General features: G+C 37.5%; 1 protein-coding gene across 2 annotated transcripts in view; it reads left to right on the top strand.

Annotated features, from left to right (window-relative positions):
• Positions 1 to 20312, top strand: part of gtf3c1 (general transcription factor IIIC subunit 1) — a 30664-nt gene extending 10352 nt beyond the window's left edge. The window contains exons 14-38 of one of the 2 annotated variants that reach the window (XM_088342130.1): positions 735 to 838; positions 918 to 1066; positions 1599 to 1853; positions 1929 to 2074; positions 5716 to 5813; positions 5883 to 5979; positions 6105 to 6288; positions 6372 to 6471; positions 7893 to 8025; positions 8107 to 8194; positions 9019 to 9080; positions 9746 to 9854; positions 11195 to 11337; positions 11415 to 11557; positions 13082 to 13166; positions 13233 to 13345; positions 13408 to 13467; positions 13534 to 13627; positions 14691 to 14863; positions 14944 to 15315; positions 16864 to 16991; positions 17063 to 17424; positions 17726 to 18129; positions 19786 to 19972; positions 20054 to 20312. In XM_088342130.1, coding sequence (XP_088198256.1) covers positions 735 to 838; positions 918 to 1066; positions 1599 to 1853; positions 1929 to 2074; positions 5716 to 5813; positions 5883 to 5979; positions 6105 to 6288; positions 6372 to 6471; positions 7893 to 8025; positions 8107 to 8194; positions 9019 to 9080; positions 9746 to 9854; positions 11195 to 11337; positions 11415 to 11557; positions 13082 to 13166; positions 13233 to 13345; positions 13408 to 13467; positions 13534 to 13627; positions 14691 to 14863; positions 14944 to 15315; positions 16864 to 16991; positions 17063 to 17424; positions 17726 to 18129; positions 19786 to 19972; positions 20054 to 20248 — 3984 coding nt within the window. In that variant the 3' untranslated portion in view covers positions 20249 to 20312. Of the gene's footprint in view, positions 1 to 734; positions 839 to 917; positions 1067 to 1598; positions 1854 to 1928; positions 2075 to 5715; positions 5814 to 5882; positions 5980 to 6104; positions 6289 to 6371; positions 6472 to 7892; positions 8026 to 8106; positions 8195 to 9018; positions 9081 to 9745; positions 9855 to 11194; positions 11338 to 11414; positions 11558 to 13081; positions 13167 to 13232; positions 13346 to 13407; positions 13468 to 13533; positions 13628 to 14690; positions 14864 to 14943; positions 15316 to 16863; positions 16992 to 17062; positions 17425 to 17725; positions 18130 to 19785 lie in introns of both variants that reach the window. The other variant, XM_088342129.1, reaches the window with a different exon arrangement.
• Positions 20313 to 21823: the final 1511 nt, after the last annotated feature.

Raw genomic sequence — 21823 nt, 5'->3', positions numbered from 1 at the left:
GGATAGCTCCGGGTAGCTCCGGGTGGCTACACGTTAGCGTCCGGGGTGCTAAACGTGAGCCACGTTTCCGCAAAACACAGCAACTGCGCTCCCTGTGCGCTTCGATGTTTTCCACCAGCACTCGTTGGTCTTATTTGGTAGTGAGTTCACATTTACCATGATTACAGATGGTACGAAGACTTATAACGCCGCTAGACGCTTAGCTAGCTCCGGCTCTTCTTCCACAATAGGCCCCCTGATCACGCCGGCACGAGAATTCTTCAGGGCAGGGAGTTGATTCCTCGAAAGAACGCATTTTTGTGCGCTAAAACCCATGTCCATAGGATAGAAAGTAATCCAAAGTGTAGTTGTCAAACGGGAAGAAAAACACCGAAGATAGGAGCAGACAATAAAACAATAAATCACAAAAAGTGAGAGATAACAGCGGAGCTGCTGGAAAGACAGCCGCTCTGTGGCGGTGCCGCTTTGATGATTTATAATAAACTTAATTTTAAAGTGTTGTTCTGTTATATATTCTGATTATCAATCCTTAATACTTTGCAACATACTTAATACTTTTTTTTGCGATTAGTCGTCTTATTATGTGTCAAGTTGTGAAAAATGGGGCCTGCAACTTTATGGCTGTGTAAGCAACTTTTCAGAGTTGCCTGCCCTGGTGTCCGGTAACTTTTTGTCATGAGTTTCAGTCACTGTTGTTATATTTATATTAAACATAGCCAATACGTGCTTTCTAGGTGGAGTTGTTTGTCCATCCGTCTGTCCAACCTGACCATGAGTTGGTGAGGGCAACCATTGATCAAGTCCGCTTCAAAATCAGCAGCTCTTGTGCTAATATATCGTAAGTGACCAACCAAGCCTGCTTGATTGGATACAGCACAGTTTCCCCATTCCACGTGTTTATTTTTTCGTCATTGTAGCCAGCAACCAGTAGGCCAAGGGAGCCCCGACAAAGTGGAAAAGGAAGAGTCAAGCCGGAGTTTCAAAAGCTTTGCAGAAATCAAGGAAAAACTTGAAAATAAGGAGAAGCTTTCAAAACAGGAAAAGAAAAGTTTCAAGCCTACAATAGGTGAGTGAAGATTACCCGAGAAATCCTCTGAAGTCTGACATTTTAGTAATCTTAACTTTTTTTTTTATTTGTATTTTTTCCCCCCATTTTCTCAACAATGTTATTAAAATACAACATTAAGCCGAAATGAAAATAATTTAGAAGTAAGGAATTGTGTAAAATGGTGAAATCCGGGTGATGGATATGTACTAGAAGTAAAAACTGAAATGTGAAACGTCCCCCAGCCAGAAGTTAAATGACCGTTGGTTGTGTTGTGACTAAGGGTGTGTTTTTTTAAATTAAGAATTTCAGCAATTGACAGCTTTATCATATTCTGCTTTTTATTGACTAACAGTCTAGCCTGGTTTTAACAAGGAAAACAATTGCTTAAGTTTGGTTCAGTTGCCATTTTGTTAACCTCATATTGATACATACTGTTTGAAAACCAAAACAAAACCTCTTTGAAAAGAGTTCCTATTATTCTTTGAGTTCCATGTAATATCCTTTTTAAAACAACAAAAAAATAATCTATTTCCTGTAATGTACCCTCCAGTTAAAGGACTGGGAAAGACTCTAGGTTTCCAGCCCAAAATGCACCGCCTGCGCTTATTGCACACCTTCCTCTGGTATACCATCTATGACCACCCTATGGGGCCAAAACCTCAAGAAGGTCCTGAAGATGTTCAAGAACCACCAGAACCAAATAATGACGATGACATTATGATGAAAGATTTGGATGTGGTATTGTCAGGGGAGGAGGATGATTCCGTGGTGAAAATTCCCTGTAATTCAAATTGTGAGATAAAAGGTATAACACTTAAACTTAATATTAATTACGCATTTTCTATTTGTTTACATTTTGTCACCATTTTCCTGTGTTCAGTCTACTGTGAGGAGGATTCATGGAAGAGGTTTGTCCCACCCGTTCGGAGGCACAAAGATCGCGGCAGCGGTTGGGTGTTTGTGGGTGACTTGCTCCTGTGCCTTCCGCTCTCCATATTTATTCAAATTGTACAGATCAACTATCACGTGAGTATTGCACAACACACATCATCCAAAAGAAACAGCACAAAACGCATTCTCAAAACTTTGCTCTTAGTATATAATACTGTTTTTTAAATTATATTTTCCTTGTATTGTTTTTCTCACTTGACGCTGTCGTTTTAAAGGTGTGTCTCGTCGTTTCAGGTGTCCTTAAAAAAGTGGGAAGTTAAATATTTTTTCTATCAAGTATTTACAGTGTATGATGAAAAGCTTACTAGACAAGAATCAACTATGAAATATATTTACAAACAAGTTAGAACTAAAGAGACTATTATAGCACTCTATGAGGAATTATTAAACAAAACTGGAATGCTATATATGGTACAGATGATGTGGATAGTGCGTTTGACATATTTTTGAAAATATTCAGCAAAGAGTATAACAACTGTCCAACGAGACAAACTAAAATTAAGAATATATCTGTAAAGCATCCATGGATAACTAAGCGTTTATACAATGTATGTAAGAAGAATAACACCTTATATATAAAATGTATTAAAACTAAGAAGTGAAGAAGTCGCATCCTGATATAAAACGTATAAAAACAATTTCACAGGAATAATAAGAGCTAGCAAGAAATTATATTATACCAATTTATTACATAATAACAAAAGTAATATTAAAGGTATTTGGGAAATATTAAATAGTATGATAAAAGGAAAGAATGTAAGTAATGCATATCCAAACTACTTTATTGATAAGAACAGTGAAAATTATAATTTAAATCAAATTGTTGAGAATTTCAGTAGATTTTTCTGTAAATGTTGGACCAGAGCTAGCTGCAAATATCCCAGAGTGCAGTTGTAAGCAATTTGAGTCACTGATAAAAATAACCTCCAAAACCATGTTTTTGTCTGGGGTTACGGAATCCGAGATTTCAGACGTAGTGAACAACTGTAAAAATAAAACATCTATGGATTTTATTGACATCGATATGGTACTAGTTAAGCAAATTATACTTCGCATTGTGAAACCATTAACCTGCTTGTGTGATCTATCTTTTCTAACTGGGAAATTTCCAAATCAAATGAAAATAGAAAAAGTTTTACCAATACACAAAAATGGAAACAAACACATCTTTACAAACTATACACGGGTATCTCTGCTTCCTCAGTTCTCTAAAATATTTGAGAAACTATGCAATAATAAACTAGAAAAATGTATAGATAAACATAAATTGATTAATGAATGTCAATAAGGTTTTATTGCAAACAGATCAGCAACAATGGCTGTTATTGATGCAGTAGATGAAATCACCCATAGCATAGAAAAGAAAAGATACGTAGTTGGGTTATTTATTGACTTAAAAAAAAAGCATTTGATACCTTTAATCATAGTATACTAATAAAAAAAATGGAAAGATATGGCATCAGAGGCGTGGCTTTGTAATGGATTATTTGACAGGGAGGAAAAAAAATGTAAAAATCGGAGAGTTGTCATCTGAATCCTTGGACATTTGTTGTGAAGTACCACAGGGTTCCATCCTGGGTCCAAAGTTATTTGAATTGTATATTAACGATATTTTTAATGTTTCAAAACTATTAAAATTAGTAATATTTGCAGACGACACTAACATTTTCTATTCAAATGATAATTGTATTGATTAAGTAACCTGTATTAATCATGAATTAATTAACTTAAAAGTATGGATGGATATAAATAAATCATCTTTAAATTTAAAGAAAACCAAAGTAATATTCTTTGGTAATCGCAGGGCAAATCAAAATTTAGAAGTAAAAATGGATGGTGCTGCAATAGACGCTGTATCAGAAATTACGTTTTTAGGGGTCATAATAGACAATAAATTAAGCTGGAAAACACACATCAGACATATACAAACTGAGGTATCTAAAAGCATTTCAATAATTAATAAATTCCTTTTAAACTTTAATGCATTGTATTTATTATATTGTTCTCTTGTTCTGCCATACTTAACATATTGTGCAGAAGTCTGGGGCAATAATTACAAAAGTTCACTACAGCCCCTTTTTATCCTCCAAAAACGTGCAATTTAACCATACACGGGGTAGGATATCGTGATCATACTAGTATTTTATTCCTGCAGTCCAAATTATTAAAATTAGATGTTTTAGTAAAACATTTTCACTTCACAACTGCTGTTTAAGGTCAACAAAAACATAGTGCCAGAAAACATCCAAAATGTATTCACTCGGAAAGAGGGAAGTTATAACTTAAAGGGCTGTAGTAAATTCAAAATCCCACTGGTGAGAACCACCATGAAAAGTATGTGTGTGTCTGTGTGTGGAGTCTAACTTTACAAGACAAATCAAACAATGTCCAAATATTCTCGTGTTCAAATTTAAATACAAAAAACATTACTGGCAGAATACAGAAATGAAGAAAATGGGGTATGAGTGATACTAGAGATTGGAAATATTGTGTGGCAAATGGATGGTTTTCCACTATAGTTAACCTTGTTATTGTTACTATTATTATATCATAACTGTTATTATTGCTATTGTTGTTATTATCATTGGTGTCTCAATGATATTTAGTGACTAGTAGCATTATAATGTTAATAGATAATTGTATATAACATATGTGACTATTGTCATTATTATAATTATTGATATCCGACCTAGGTAATATGTATATCTGTGAGGTTTTGTAATATTTAGACACAAAAGAGGTGCTATCTGTGAAATGTAATCAATAAGGAAGATGAAGGGGTAGGGAAAATAAGTGTCTGCTTCTTACTACCCCTTTACGAAACATGTTATGTTATTATTATTTTTGTTGTTGAGTCATTTTTGTGTCCTGTTTTTATTTCCTAGTGTTAGAAATAAAGTTTTCATTCATTCAACTCTGTCCAACTGAGTTGAAAAAGTCCTTATGCTTCATTTTCCATTGTGCTTTTATTTTACCTTTAGCAAAGCTGTTTGAAGTGTAACGCATTACATAGGAGGAACGGGGGCTGGAGGGAGTGCTGGAGCGTGACATCATGATTTAAATTTTTTTGATTATTTGCTAGTGTTGTATGAAAATGTTGAAAGTAAGAAAAGCTTTGTTTAGAGTACAGTCAGAACGCCACCCCAGACTCAAAGAAAGATGAAAAAAAAAGGGTTTATTCAAATCCATCCAAGAAATACACGTACCTCCATGCGCACCATGAACAAGCTGAAAGCGGCTACAATAAAGACTCAAGTCAGGATATAGCGCCAGTGTGTACAAAAGTTCCAAATTCCGTACAGCTTCTTCTTGTCTTATTGAGGAGTCAAGCATTTTTTTTTTCCAGTTTTTTATTTTGATTTAACTTTTTTTCTGCAAATATTACATTTGGGTCATGCATTTTCATGTGAATCTAATTTAACAACCTGACACCAGTGTTAGCTATAATAGTTTGGATCAGATAGATTATTATATTAGGTCATAAAATATTTGGTAAATAGATGAAAATGACTGAATAAATTAGTAAAATACCACATTAAAAATGTGAAGACAATTTCTAAAAAAGGGAACAATAAAGAAAAATGGTGAGAAATATCCTAAAAATACATGTTCTTTTGCTTTTTAGAATGTAATTATTTAAAGTATAATAGAGAGAGTGGTGCTAAAGAAAGGTATTTTTACTTGCTGACACTCATCTATGGTGTGTCCATCTGCAGATTGAAGGACTGGAGGAGTACTTGAAGGACCCCGTGAAGCAACACCATCTGATTCGGCATTTGCCGCTTGCAATGAGAAGGCAGCTCTTTTACAAACGGTCCTTTGAACTCCCTGCCTATCTATCTTAGTTAGTTTACGAGTTAAAAAAATCTTCTCGCCTTAACAGAAAATACATTTTGGTGTTCTTTGAGAACCTGAAGTGCTTGGTCTGCATGGGGCTTGTGCACTTAGCTCCTGTGGAGAAGATGAAGGATAAAGCCCTGGTAAGTAGGCCATTTAGACATTTTTCTTTGGGTCATTATTCTTATCGAGGAGAACATTTTCTCAGAATGTAATCCCTATTTTTTTTTTTTAAAACTGCCTCACAGTTCATCACTTTTGCCCACAGCTGCTTTTTTACCTAAAACGCCACACCACCATTGTAGACACCATCAATACAGAACCGCACTTTTGGCTGGTGCAAGAGCCCACTGACAAACCCTTTGAAAGACGTCGCTACACCTTCAACAGTGCTGAAGATTTGGATACGTACTGGTTCGACCTCATGTGTGTCTGCCTCAACACACCTTTGGGTTTGTACATAATTGCATTTGCATGTGTTCAGCCCTTGAGTGTTCTTTAAGAAAAAATCAAAATAAGGAAAAAATCTCTACAGGGTGCATTCGCTCCAAGCAAGGTGCCACTGATTGTCATGAAGAGAAGCCGTCTTTTGTGAGTGACAGGAGCCTCTTTGTGGAAATGGCTTCTTTGCTCAAGTAAGTGATGGAGCGATGTATGCATGATAAGGTAAAGACCCTAAACGGGTGCGCAATGTTGTGGGAAAAGTATGTCTTGATAGATTTTGAGATTTTTTTTTGTTTGCAAAATGTTAATGCACTACTTTTAAATGCACTATTGTAATGATGCAATATTTTTTATTGCACTATTATTACAAATTAGGCCAGTCTCTTAGCACTACATTGTAAATGTTTTGACAATTTATCCTGACAGTCTTTTAACCTCTTTATTATGCATTTATCCTCATGTGCCCTACAAATTTCACTGCATACAATGTTAAACTATGTGTTCGTCAGTGACAAAATTATTTAAATTGTTGTGAATTAAATTGAAATTTTGCATAAAGCATCATATTAGAAAATATTGAACAGTTCATTTCCCCCCAAAATTTATAGAAAATTAAAAAAAAATCAAAGAAAAACGGATTCGTGGTAAAAATATGTATTGGTGGCAAAACCATAAAATAATACATAAGCGTGTTTTGAACAAAAAACTAAATTATTCGATGACAAAATATTAGAGGTAAGGAAAGGTAAAATTCAGGGTGTTAAAAAAATGGATCTCCTTTGAGGTGTAAATATTACAGAAAGTACATGAATAAGGCAAATACAATTAAAAAGTATTGTTGTTGAAGATCATAAAATGTATTCTTCCAAATCTGAATGAGAAATTCAAAAGCATGCAGCTCACCTAAACAATTTCACAAATGTTCAATATGCACACCGCCTGATACACTAAATACGTCAAGTCTATAATCCAGCTCCTGCCAAACACAATAAGGCTTATTTCAGGTAGCAGTCTCCAGAAAATTAGTATTTTTTTTCTTGTTATATACAAATGATCTGCTCATGAGTTAGTACAGGGAAATGCATATATTTATTATATTATGAATTGAAAGAATATCAAAAGTTTGAAACACTGGATTAGAAAAATATCGCGCTCTGAGAAGACATTAGATAAAACAATATCATGAGAAAGATAACGTCTGGATAAACTGGTGAGAAAGTCGGGCTCTGGTGTGGGCACAGAGCTGGACAGCCTGACAACTATGGCTGAGAGACGGGCGGACTGAGGAGATCATTTCTTCCTCATGCCATGAGGATTTTTAACTCCACCTGAGGGAGTAAAAGCCCACATTAAGCCCTAAACCTCACATTTGCATATTTTGCTTTATTTTTTTTACAATGTCGATTTTTTTAACATTATTTAAATGTTTTTCATCCTACATGTTATGTTGGGTATTTTTTGTATTCTATAGCTCCCATTTTATTTTATTGTTTAACATGAGGATACTGCTGGAAATATAAATTTCCCTACGGGGATGAATAAAGTATTTATCTATCTTCAAATTCTGATTGAGAGGCTTAAATCTGTATACTGTACACATGCGCAATGACAGGGGTAGCAGTGTCGTGAGTGACAACGGCACCGTGCCGGGCGACGGGAAAGGTGCTGCTGGTCTGCCCTCCAAGTTCTTCTCTCACATGAAGCGCAACTGGATTTGGACGAATCGCCTGCTCCTGTCTGAAAATGTATGACCAGAGCCACAGGAGTTTTTGGCCCTTTTCTGGAATAACCCTAACTTTTATGTTTTGTCTATGCTGCCTTGTTAGTTGCACAACCCACCATCTTCACAGCAAGCCAATGTGCGACTAAAAAGCCTACTGAGTAAAGAAGCTCTGCGGAATGCTCTTCAAGCCGGTCAGTTTGTGCCTAATAATAAAAGTAATAATTATAAAAATGCATTTTATTTTGAAGCGCCTTTCAGGACACCCAAGGTAAATGTACACGGAACAAGAACGGTGGTATCAATACAAACAGAATAAATACAAGAAGGAAAAAACAAATGACAATTAAAGTAAAAGGGGGCGGGCATTTGAGGCCATTTATGATGGATAGGCAAGTCTGGATAGGAAGATGGACAGGGTCGCATAATTCTGTGAGTCAGGTGCTAGTGATCAGAGTGACTGAACGCTCTTCTCCCCATGGAGATGAGACGGGCATAGGCTGCGGTGAGATAGAGAGAAGAAGAAAATCTGAGAGTGAGTGGAGGCGTGGCAATGTGTAGGAGGTGGCAAAGGTAGGGAGGGTCAAGGTTATTGATGGCTTTATAGTTGTGCAGATGGATTTTGTATGTGATTCTTTGTTTGATCTGGAACCAGTGGAGTTGTTGAAGGAAAGAGGTGATGTTGTGGCGAGAGGGGATTTTGGTGATGATACAGGCAGCGGGGCTCTGGACCAGCTAAAGTATACGCAAGGACTTTATAGGTAGGCTGTAGAGGAGAGAATTCCAGTAATCATGGCGGGAAAGTGCAAGAAAAGTAGAGTTGTGTGTCTTCTATAACGCAGTGGAAATAAATGTTATATTCACTGAATATATGGCTTAGGGGGGATGAGGTAGGTTATGAAGAGCAGGGGCCCCTATGATACAGCCCTGGGACACACATGTGGTATCTGTATGATAATCTTTCTGTCCTCTAGGGGTTCTCTTTGCCATGGGTTATTTACATGTTTGCGTTTCACAGGAGCTTCTTCACCCCGATTCTTGACTGCCAAGAAGATGGCAGTGACGGCAGAAACTGTGGAGGTGAGAAAAAGGGAGTCTGCCATTATAATATTTCAAATATTAAAGGTAAAATACCACTGTAGTGTTAGGTGTAGGTCTGCAATATAATACTAAAAATCTAACCTGAGTACGTATATGAATACTGTGGAAATACAGTGGGACCTCGCTACTTTGCGGTTCGACGTTCGCGGGTTCAGAGCTTCTCGGGTCTAAAAAATTATAATAATAACATAAAATAATTAAAAAGATAAAAAATAAATATATATTGTATTTTTTTTTTCAAGCATTTTTGACGGGGCGTCGCTACTTCGTGGTTTCACGTTCGCGGGTTCAGAGCTTCGCCGGTCTGAAAAATAATAATAAAATAAATTAATTAAAAAAAAAAAACATTTTTTTTTAAAGCATTTTTGAAGGGGCGTCGCTACGTCGCAGATTTTCATTAACTGGGTCTAAGAAATAATAATGATAAAAATAAAATAAAAATATATTTATTATTATTATTATTATTATTTTCTTTTTTTAAGGGGCGCCACTACTTCGCGGATTTTCACTTTTTGTGGGTGGTTTTGGTCCTCATTAACCGCGATAACCGAGGTCCCACTGTACTTCTCTTACTACCTTGTTGTGTTTACATTTTTTACATTTCCAGGTCAACCTCCATAACTAATAACCCCATTATGCTCCAGGTGGCTATTGAGCCTTCATCCAGGAATCAGCGGGTGGTTGGTGGGAAGCGGCAGAAAAGGAAGAGACTCAAAAAGGAGGTTGTAAAGATTCCTCGCAAGAAGAAAAAGGGTTAGTCTCACCCATGTTAAGATAGTGCCCTTAACACATCATTAAGGGATAAAATTAGTTATAAGTTTACGGAATATTGCATTTAATAATTTACACATTTTAAAGAACAAGAATACCATTATTGTGTGTGTGTGTGTGTGTGTGTGTGTGTGTGTGTGTGTGTGTGTGTGTGTGTGTGTGTGTGTGTGTGTGTGTGTGTGTGTGTGTGTGTGTGTGTGTGTCACAAAAGTGACTACACTCTTCACATCTCTGCAAAGATTTCATCATAATGTTTTAATGTTTAATTGAACAACATCACTTTGACACAATGCAATGAAACATATTCTGTGTAAAATAATATAGCATTGTAAATGTATTTGGTCATCAAAAACCTCAAAATATAGCCTTTAGTAGTTAAACCCCTGGTAACAAAGGTGAGTACACTCTTTTGTAAAAGTTCCTGAAGTTCAATATTTTGTGTGGCTATCATGATTTTGCAGAACCACTTTATTCCTCCTGGCCATGGATTTCGCCAGAGCCTCACAAATTGCCACTGAAATGCTCTTCCACTACTCCATGATTACATGACGGAGCTGGGGGATATTCAGGATATTGTGCTTCTCCACCTTTCCCTCGAGCATGCCCCAAAGATTTTCATTTTAGATTCATATCTGGAGACATGCTTGGCCAATTCATCTCCTTTACTCTTAGCCCATTTAGAAAAACCATGGTCATCTTAGAAGAGTATTTGGGGTCATTGTCAGGCTGGCGACCGAGTTTCTGGAGGAAGGGGATCATTCTCTGCTCCACTATTTAACAATATATCCTTTAGTTTGTGTTTCCCTTAATAAATTGCAACTCCCAAATTTCAGTTGCACTCATGCAGCCCTAACCATGGCATTCCCAAGACAATGCTTGACTTTTGGCACAACACAAACATGTTTGTACTCAACTGGTTACCACCACAAATGCGATACACCATCTGAGCCCCGAAAAATAATCTTTGGCTCATCAGACCAGCCATGGTCTTTGTTTACATACTTCTTTTCACTGTGTTAAGGTGATGTTTCTTCATTGATGTTCCATTAAACATTGTAATGAAATCTCTGTAGAAATGTGAAAAATGTACTCACTTTAGTGACGTACTGATATATATATAAATATATATATATATATATATATATATATATATATATATATATATATATATATATATATATATATATATACATATTTACACACACAAGATGTTGAAAAGTGGACCGAATATCAAACAAAATGATAAAGATGTTTTTCAAAAATAATTTTTACCATATGCATGTGTGTCGTTTTTAAATGTGCATCCATTGTCCTCTGTGTAGAGCCCAAGAAGCGCATCCCCGCACACGACGATGCTGACCACAAAGCGTTGAAAAAGATGACCAGGCAGCGTGTCTTCTGGACGATACAAGAAGACTCTCTGCTACTCCTATGTAACGTGGCCTCACATCTGCTCAACTGCAAGGTATCCAATTAGCTTTTGCCACATGTTTTGCCGTCCCAAGCCCATGTCGCTCACCATGGTCGTGCAATGGATTTCAGTTACGAAGGAAGTTCGTTGCCCATTGCGTGGTGCGAGACCTCCTCCAGAAGGAGTTTTACATCTCCGAGGACAAAACCTCAGTGGCAGTTGGGCGACGCACCTACTACATCCTCAAGAATCCTCAGACGTTTCTCAACTACAGGTTGGTTCTCCCGGTTAAGTATGAGGATCAAAAATGTGTTACAAAATAATAGAAAAATAAAAAGGAAAACATTTGAATGAATATTAAAAGATAGATAAAAAATATATAACAATATCGGCAATTAACATACAAATATCCTACAAAAAAATGTAAACATTTGACGTAATGCAAAACCAATTAAAAAATGAATACTTTTGAGGCTTATGCTACAGACACGGCTTGTGCAGTGGCACATCTGTGTTGAGCGCGATGTGATTCGGAAAGTACACGAGAGCTCAATGCAATATTTTGCACGATCATGTAAACCAAGGGTCAGCAAACTTTGGGCCAACTGATTGAATCTGGCCCGCAAGACGATGCTGAGAGAAGCATAAGAAAGATAAATGAGACGCTTTTTGTCAAACAATGACCAGCAGTTTTAAATATGTCAACTGGATGTCGCTATGGTCACACACCCTTTCCTAACCTACTGTATCAGTATATGCTGACTACAATTTATCAACCAGAGAACATTTGAAGAAACGCCCATCCCTATTCATTTTATTCAAAATAGAAGTTGATGTGTCCCTTTGTGTACCCCCATAAAAAGAAATTTTCCTTGCGCTCATGGTCAAAATTCAAATAGCTGGCTACATTTTTCTGTTCTTGCTTTTTTAATTTCAATTTCATTTACCAAGATATTATATTTCCTACAATAACACATTACTGAGGTAGCCCTATTGCATTGAGTTTTTTAAGGCAAATGAGCAAACTTAGTGCTCACGGGAGTTTTTTGTAAAAGTAAGAAAGTTATTACTTACTTTTAAATAAAGTTTTTTTTAATCTATGAATTAATATATTTGTTTCAAAATTAATTGGATTAAATGGTCCCTTTATAAACAATTAGACAATGAAACATGTGCAGGTAAATGCAGATGGGGGAAAATATTTTGGCTTGTGTTATATTTTCTTCTCTTTTATTGCTGAGGTATCAGATTTAAGACACTCTATGGCATATACAAAAATAATAACTACATCAATCAGCCATTTCTTCTGGCAATTTGTTTCAAACCAATCAGGCCCGCGACTCAAAAAGTTCGGCCAATCCTGATGTAAAAAACGTGCAACAATAGGCGAAAGGTTTGACAATGGAGGACAACAGATTTACAATTGCAATTTGTAGACCACCTAACGGAAGTGAAAAGGTCAATACTTTGATTGAGAAAAGTGCAAGATGGAGTGGGAAACACGTTAGTACTTGAAAACAAGCACCACCAATACGTCACACCAAATCTTTTCCAAATGGGAACAGTTTTCTGGCTACCCAGTATCTTTGTTTGTTTGTTGTGGAGTAAGAGCCCCATCGTCTTTGTCACATGCTATGAGCGCAAATAGCCCTTCCCGCAAACAATTTACCGCAAGACTTGAGGTGCAAAGCGATATTTCACCTTCAGGTTGTGTCTGTAGTATTACTCTACATAACAAAATGATTTTGTTGCCAGTTTGTGTGTCCACTTGTATCAACTGTGTGATTCTGTTCTACAGGATCTGCCTAGCTGAAGTCAATCAGGACAAAGATCTGCTGAAACAGCTCCAAGAGAACAAGCCTGCTGATATCAATAATGTTGAGGTAACATTTTTCCTAATGCTTTTTTTTTAATTCCAGACTCATTTTTAACTATTTACTCATCTTCAGGATTGTACCAAATCATTCAACAAGTATTTCAAGCTTCTCAGACAAAAGTTCACCGCAGTTTGTAACAGTGACAATGTGAAATTGCCTGAAACCAAACATCAACTTTTTTCACAGTAAGTGAAGAAGCTTGGAACCAACATGGCAAGATTTTGTAATACTTTTCACTTTTTCACAGGTTTAAAGTATGCGTCATCCAGACCGAAAAGCAGATTCCCTCCCGGGACACCTTGACTTGGTACAAATTATATTTTCCTCTAGCACAAATGGGAATTCATTACCTTATACTGTTTGTTCGTTCCAGCAAAATGGAAATCCATGCCTTGGTGTTGTTTAACCTTATCCAGAGTACGCTGGCCATGACCAACGATCAAATGAAGGAGTCCAGGTCCTTTCAGGTAACATTAGTCACCAAGGATTAAGAATGGCAAGTGGCTATATTGTATGTTCTGTCTGCACAATACCACTATTACTTTCATTGAGTATGACATCAATGCTAGTTTAAAAAGGCTTTTTTTCTGGAGAAGGGCACTCTGTTACGTTTTCGTCTTTAAAAATAAATCAAATTTGACCTGTTTTGCCTAATATGGTTATGACCTAATATTTGAAGTAGGTTTTATGCTATCTCGGAAAAATGTGCTTTGTAATTGCAGGAGATTATGATTATTTTTTGCCAGTTATCTGAGCAAAGATTGACCATGCACCTTTTAAACTGTGTGTTTGCGCAACAAATATGCATTTTAACGTTGACAAAAGGCAGCACGGCGGCGCAGTGGTTAGCGCTTGTGCGGCACAGTTCATGTCATGGGAACCTGTCGTGGGTTCAAATCCAGCTCCAGACTTCCTGTGCGGAGTTTGTATGTTCTCCCCGTGCTTGCATGGGTTTCCTCCGGGCACTCCGGTTTCCTCCCATGTTCCAAAAACATACATTTCAGGTGAATTGGCCGGTCTAAATTGTCCATAGGTGTGAATGGGCGAATGAGTTGTCTGTCCCTGTGTGCCCTGCGATTGGCTGGCAACCAGTTCAGGGTGTCCCCTGCCCACTGCCCGGAGATGGCTGGGATGGGCTCCAGCCCCCCCGCGACCCTAATGAGGATAAGCGGTGTAGCTGATGAGATGAGATGAGATGAGACGTTGACAAAATTTTTTCACATTCTACATTCACTCTACAAACGCGCTATTGTTTAACAATTTTTAAATGAAATACATCATGGCCTTTAAGATGATTGAAAGTGAATCTTTGCTAAAGCTTCGTAGGAAACATTTGCCGATATAGAGGATATCAAGCTCCTGTGCTAAATAGGAAGTAGACGATTAAAAATAAAAGTATAAGCACATAAAAATGTAAGCAGTCATTTCAAAGGTAAATTACAAGCACTTTCAATTGCTGTCTATAAAAATAGCATTACAGGTGTGTTCAGTAATTTCCTCCACTTAAAATGCTGTCTTTTTTGTTACCAGACATTCCACATTTACAGTCAGTACTCCCAGGACCTTCTGTGCCAGGTGTTTATTCGGTGCCGTAAACGTCATATGGTCAACAAGCGCCGTGTCTTTCGGATGAAAGGACCTAAAAAGAAGCGATCGTTGCCCTTCCTACCAATGTCGTACCAGCTTTCACAGTCTTACTTCAGGTATGTGCCCCAAAGACTAATAGAACTTCCTTTTCTAAGAATTGTTGACCCAGGTGTAATGCATGTTTTTGTCCCAATAGGTCATTTTCATGCTCTTTTCCTTACAACCTGTGCGGCGACTCATTCTGCTTCCTGACGACTTTACTTAATCATGGTACATGCGACAACAAGCCTTCTGTCTTTTACCATTTTGAGACAGAAAACAGGCTAGAAAGTAGTGAGGTACTGTCAGAAAAAACACAATCCCTGCCCAAAGAGACAGAAAAAGCAGACGGCAGACAAACCGACAATCCAGAACATTCTGGAATGATGCCCTTCTCTCTGGAGTCTCCCGGAGCAGCATGCCTGGTTTCGCTAACCCTGATGAGTTTGGGACTCTTATCGGTACAAGTTTCTCTCCCCAAGAAGATGGTAGTGGTGGATAGCAACTTGGTCAGCAGTGACGTCAAGAGGTATGTTTTTCATCATGCCATCAAGGCGGCATCATTTGCGTTCAAGTTCTTTTGTTCCATGACAAACGACTCTTGGATTCACATTAGCTCAGTCACGCTGGCATCACAGCAGGTAACATCTCCCTAATGCATTATTTTCACTGAACCAATATGATATGAACATTTTTGAGCTGACATCAAAACCATACATTTTGTGTTCATGCCATTTATGTGAATCATGAATAGGGATGTACACTGTTTTTAAAACCTATATAGATAACCTATTATTTCTTGCTTTTCCAGACTGATACATATATATTGTAATATATACATCCTTTTATCAATATTTACCACAGTATGTCAGGGGTGTATAAGAACGTGACAAGCATGAAGAAGAGTAGAGTTTGTAGAAGTAAATTTATATAAGTAAAAATTGAATCACCTGATATTGTTGCCTTGTTTTCCGCACTATAATGTGCACTGGATTTTAAGGCACACCCCCTAAAAATAGTATTTTGTCTTATATTTTTAATATATAACGCGCATCAGACTATAAGGTGCATGAAATTGAGACTGTGTGAATATTAAAGCAATGCATTAAAATGTGCCGCTGACCACATTCACAAAATATTGGATGCAATGGGAATCTAACCTTAGTAAAGGCCATGATAGCGCTGATACAGTACAGATGACTTTAAACAGGACCTTGGCAATTATCCCCTTATTAGTTTACATAGTGCATTCTTATAGGATTAACATTCTCTCCACTTCTTCACCATTAAATCTCTAGGTTCAATATGTAATTTTATGTAAAAGAACTTGTATCGTAAATAAATCGTGTTTGTTCCATTCTCTGACATTCATTGGTGAAGTGGAGAAACTGTTCAACCTATCAGAATGCACGAGACAGATCCTGCCACCCTGAGTAGAAATAGTGTTAGAATGCAATAGTCCAATGTATTGTCGTGGTTAAGTGTCTACACTTTCACCACCATTACTCTGGTTCGGTTCCCGTTGCATGCCATGTTTGGCTATCTGAGTATGATATTTATCCATTTGGTCAACTCTTGCTCAATCCTTGCTCCAATTCTGTATTACTGTAAAACATTTTAAGGTAACAAGTACATATAGTTACTGTATGCATTTACAATCTTATCTGCCTTATTTTGTGGTATATAAGGCACACCGGATTATAAGGCACAATTACAAATTTCTGGCCCAGTTTGGGATTTTAGGTGAGCCTTATACTTGGGAAAATATGATCTGTAAGACTACAGAGGAGCAAATACTGAATGACTTGTATTCGTACCAAGAGATAAGGCTTTCGAAAGGCTCTAAAACTATTTTTTTATGTTGAGGTCACAAAAATAAATTTAGGTGTGTTATAGCTGCAGTATGTTAGTACAACTAGTCTAATCATACAACAACAGGTCACCTTTTCTTCTAAGATGGATTACCACATCACATGGTAAAAGAATACAACTTTGACAGTAATGCCTTATGAATTGCCTAGCTATTTAGTTTGCTATGTAGCACTTGTATAATTTTTTTAATTTGATTGTTCTCAAGCATGGTGTCTTTGGAGGAAGAGGACGACGATGTTGCCGGCGAGGGCAAAAAGACATCGCAAGTGAATGCTCAAAAAGCTTCGCACACAAAGTACCTGTTAATGAAAGGATTTAGCAGTCCAGGCATCGGTATGTTACAGTTTGAAACTCAGGAATTCCAAAAGGACAAAAAGTGGTATTGATTCAAATTTTGATTTCAGCTAAAATTCGGAATTTAAGCCCCACCGACAGCCTCGTGGTTGAGTCGTGCTTGATCTACATGCAGCTGAGACAAACGCCGGTCCGCAGTCTTTTCAGCGATGACTTGGGTTCTCTGGACTTGTCCGCATCTGGCCTGTCCCTTCTGCCGGCAGTTTTTACCCGTTACGTCCGAAATGTTGCGTCCAATCCATGTCAGCGCAAAGGCTATTCACTTGAGGACGAACAGGCGAGCACTCAGATTAGGGAGCATCTGGACCAAGCGGGAGAAATTGGGGTGGACCAGGCAGATTTGTTCCGGGACCTAGCTCACCTCAGTTTTCCGCTGTCAGGACGGACCAGGAACCTAGAGCAGTACCTGGAGGTAAGTGGCCTCAGACTGTGGATTTTACATTAAAGGCTGGAAATTAAAGTCACTGGTCAACAGTGTTGAGCACGTTAGTGGAAAAAATAATAGTCACAAGATACCTAATTTTAAAAGTGCAGTAATCCCTCATTTTTTGGGAGGGTTGCGTCCAAAAAAGTCTCGCGATCGTCAAAACCTGCTAAGTAAGAACATTTATTTATTTAATGTTAGTTATCAACTGTATCAAAATTAACAACCAAATAACCCGAGACCTACACACACTATTCATGTGTTTTTCCATCTCCCTCATCCACTTTAGGATTTAGAAGAAGAAGGCCATGTCATCAAAGTAGGCGGCTACAGTGTTCACTGGGTGCTCAGCCAGCATGCAGAGCCTTGGATTATTACCATTAATCCCAAAAACTGGTCCCACTATCATAGCGCCTCCAGTGGTGAAAGCAATGGCGTCCTGCACAAGCGGCGAAGGACCAAAGCCCAGGAGGACGACAAAACGGAAGAAGTGCTACCAGCAAAAAAAATTGCAATAGTCCGTAAGGACGAAGAGATAAGGTTCGAAAAGCCAGAAAACAAGGACTCTGCTGGGAACGTTTTATTGGAGTGTGAAAACACAGAAACTAAGGATGTGGCTACCAAGAACCAAACGGAGAATGAGATAAAAGACTGTAAAGAGTCTTTTGCGCAACAAACCAGCAACGTTGATGGGTAAGTTTTGTGTTGACAACTGGTTGAAGATTAGGGAGTTAGTGATTACCATAAATTCCGGACTATAGTGCACACCTGATTATAAGCCGCACCCACCATATTTTAGGTGGGTAACCACTTTTGTACTTACACAAGCCGCACCTGTATATAAGCCGCATGTGCCCACTTTTAGACATGTATTACAATCGCAAAATTAACCGAAATCCTACTTTGAGTACCGCGATTTTAACTGAACATAAAGTACACAGTTCAAAATCCACAGCCGGCATAATAACGGAAAATGATACCGGTAGTTAAGATTTGATGCAGACCTGCAAAGTCCGGGTCCCGTTAAAAGTAACCCAAGGAAAAAATCATTCCAAAGGTATATTTCCAAAGGTAAGGGTGGGAAAAATATATATCCACTATTGTCTGCTGTGTCCACAAACACTCACCTTTACCGGTCCCCACTTCCCGTCATCCCCCGCGTCTGTTACGCCCCTTCTTTTTAATTAGTCAGTGCAAGACTTATCAGAATAAGTGTCCAAAATAAATACATTACAAAAATATAGTTGCAAATACATTTTATACATGGTTACACATATTTAAAAAGAAAGACGGTACACCGAGAGTTTTCAAAACTTTAATAATAATAATATTACAACTTTCACCCCAAACCGTGCCTGTGAAGGGTAGCAAAACGCTTCTAACAACACGCTCGCAATACAGTTATTGGGTCTGTTAAAAAAAACATACCATCCATGTAGAAATCATGGTGAACCGTTCTCATCTTCCTCCCCATAATTGACGTCATCAAAGTTGTCCTCCTTTAGTATGGGAAAAATACTTTGTCATATAGACTCCGTCCCACGCTCCCTTAGTCAAAAACACGCTAGCAACACGCTCGCAAGGTAAAGTTTGCGTGCAGTAGCTCTGTTTCCTTTTTTATCGGACTGCTCGATTGCGTTTAGCTTGTAAGCTGCGTCATGTGCCTTGAACTCGAGCGCCGCTGGCGGCTGTTAGAAACATTACATAAATTGGCCGCATCACTGAATAAGCCGCAGGGTTGAACGTTTGGGAAAAAAGTAATTGACGGTACTACACATTTGAAGTCAGTACTGTCTTAACTTCGCCGGCCAATGAGCCAGACCTCTGCTGCTTCTTCGTTGCATTCACAGTAGCCATGCTTATCGCTCCAATACTATAACCTATAAAACTGAGTTGGAACAAAATTAGTGATGAATAAAGTATAATACTAAATTAAAGTTAACCACACAAATATTAATGTTTCTTTTTAATGTCTTGCACCCTACGTTCTTTCGAACCCACTTTTCCTAAAACAAATCCTTTTAAAAGCACAGCTCAGAATTCCTATTTTACCAGGCCAAATTGGCCTCGGGGAATCCCTTAAATATTCCCGATCCATGTGTTTTTTCTTAGTTTGATGCCATATTTAGTTGAAATATTAATTTTGGAAAGTCCCCCCATCTATGAGAGCCCACTCTATTAGACTTTGAGGTACCTTTTTAAATAGGTTGTGATCTGTGTGAAACTTCATAGGAAGCCATTTCTAGTTGTTTCACACTATATTGAGGCCTTTGCTGATGAAAATTTTGAAAATAAGACCACCCTAATGTACACCAAATGCTATTTTCTGTTTGTGTGGCCGTGCCGCAGGGACAGGATTAGCTTTGTGAGCCGTCCGTGGCGCATGGTGGATGGGACACTGAATGGCCCGGTGTGCAAAGGCATGCTAGAAAGTTTCCTCCACCATATCATGATCCACCCCGGAATTACACACCAAAAGCTGTTGTTGGACTACGAGGCGGTGCTGCACCCTGTCGTGGCTCTGGAGCTGGTCCAGGTGAAAACATTTTTTTTTTTTAAATCCTCTACACGGTCTTTCCTTTTTTATCCCAAACTCTTTTTCTTCCTTCTCATGCAGGCGCTGATAAAAATGGGCTGCGTGACAAAGAAATCCCTGCGAAAAAGACCCAAGCCCACCCTGTTCAGACCCATGGTGTATAGAGACGCAACCACAGAGGAACAAGAATGTTTTTTTTACGAGCCTACGGTCAGCTGCGGCATCAGAATTTCCCAGGTGCTGCCAAACGAACCACACTGGAACTATGGATCGTAACTTTAATTTTTTTTTTTAATAGATATTTTTATTTTGTAAGGAATAAAGCCTTTAACCTCTCAAATGAGTGTATTCTTTGTCCACACACAACAGTGACACAAAAATAGGAGTTTTTTTTTTAAATATGAAAATGACTTTCAGGAAGATAATGGTTGTATATTAAGTTTAAATAAAAATTTAAATTTTCTCATTTATTTTGATGGGTTTACAAAAGCAAAATATTTTCACCATTTACAGATTTGCCTGACATGTTTCTTTTGATCAAAAATATTAGGGTTGGTGAAATTTATTTTTGTGAAGATTCAGAATTTATTGGATTCATGGAACTTTTTTAAATTGAAAAATATTTCTACTGTAAACTTTACAGGGCTAACTTTGATCACAGGTATTTAGACCTAGTGGGTAAACTTTATGACATGCGGGCTGCATTGGGTTGACAAAATTAGCAAAAGGGCCAGGAAGAAAAAAAATATGGATAAATTGTACCAACCTATCAGTCGTCTCTAATCTGATACCTCTGCAAAACACGAGGGCAAAATATGACTGCCTATCTCAATTCATCTTAGTCTCAAAAATACTGCATATCTTTTTTTTTTTCCCATTTAGTTCATGCAAACATACAAAAATTGCAACAAATAGAGAAGTGTTTTTAGAATATTTGTCTACAAAGCATTTAATTAGATTGCTTTTTATACGCTCAAAATTGAGGTAAAGGGGCTAGCTGTTTTTTCCCTCATTAAATTTGATTAAATAATGACAAAAAATACATGATAATAACGGCAATTAAATACAAATCTAGCCAGCTATTTGAATGTTGGGGACACGATTGGTACCAAATTAACTCATTTGCATTAGTTCCACTTTTGTTAGTCTTTTTATCAATTTATAAATATAATTCTAGTTTTACCATTTTCATTTGGCGAGTCACATGAAAACGGCTGACACGTTACTGTGGCCCCCGGGCTACAATTTGCCCGGCTCTGGCCAAGGTCCATTTTTAAGTAACTTATTCAAGTACTCCAAAAGCATTTGTGGAAACGCCCATTCCGATGTATTTAATTTTTTTTTTTATGTATATTTTTTTTGTTTATGGCAATATAATTACACTCTCCTGTATATATACATACTGCATGTATATATTATATAAAATAATACAAACTAGCAACCAGTTCGGGGTGTCCCCTACCCACTGACCGAAGATAACTGATGGGCTCCAGCACCCCCGCGACCCTACAGAGGATAAAAGGTGGAGATTATATATATTACGATGTGTCATTTTCACTGCGCTCATTGCAAACATTTATATAGCTGAATTCATCTTTATATATGTGCTATAAAAATTAAATCAATTTTATTCATCAAAATTTTAAATTTTGTGCAATGAAACACTTCTGAAGTAGCACTATTGCTTGTAGTTTGATGAAATAATCAAATTTAAAAGGGGAGCTATTACTTATCAAGTTTTTAGTAGTAAATTAATATTTTGTATATTTCAAGTGTTTCAAAACCAATTGGAGGAAATGTTCCCTTTATAAAAAATTGACAATGAAACACAACTTTCTGCAGATAAATGCA

The sequence above is a fragment of the Urocampus carinirostris genome, chromosome 8 (genome assembly GCF_059441175.1).
Source record: "Urocampus carinirostris isolate Australia breed hairy pipefish chromosome 8, RoL_Ucar_1.0, whole genome shotgun sequence".
Lineage (NCBI taxonomy): Eukaryota > Metazoa > Chordata > Actinopteri > Syngnathiformes > Syngnathidae > Urocampus > Urocampus carinirostris.
Note: the sequence above shows the minus strand (reverse complement) of the source record. Positions and strands in the feature narration are given on the sequence as shown.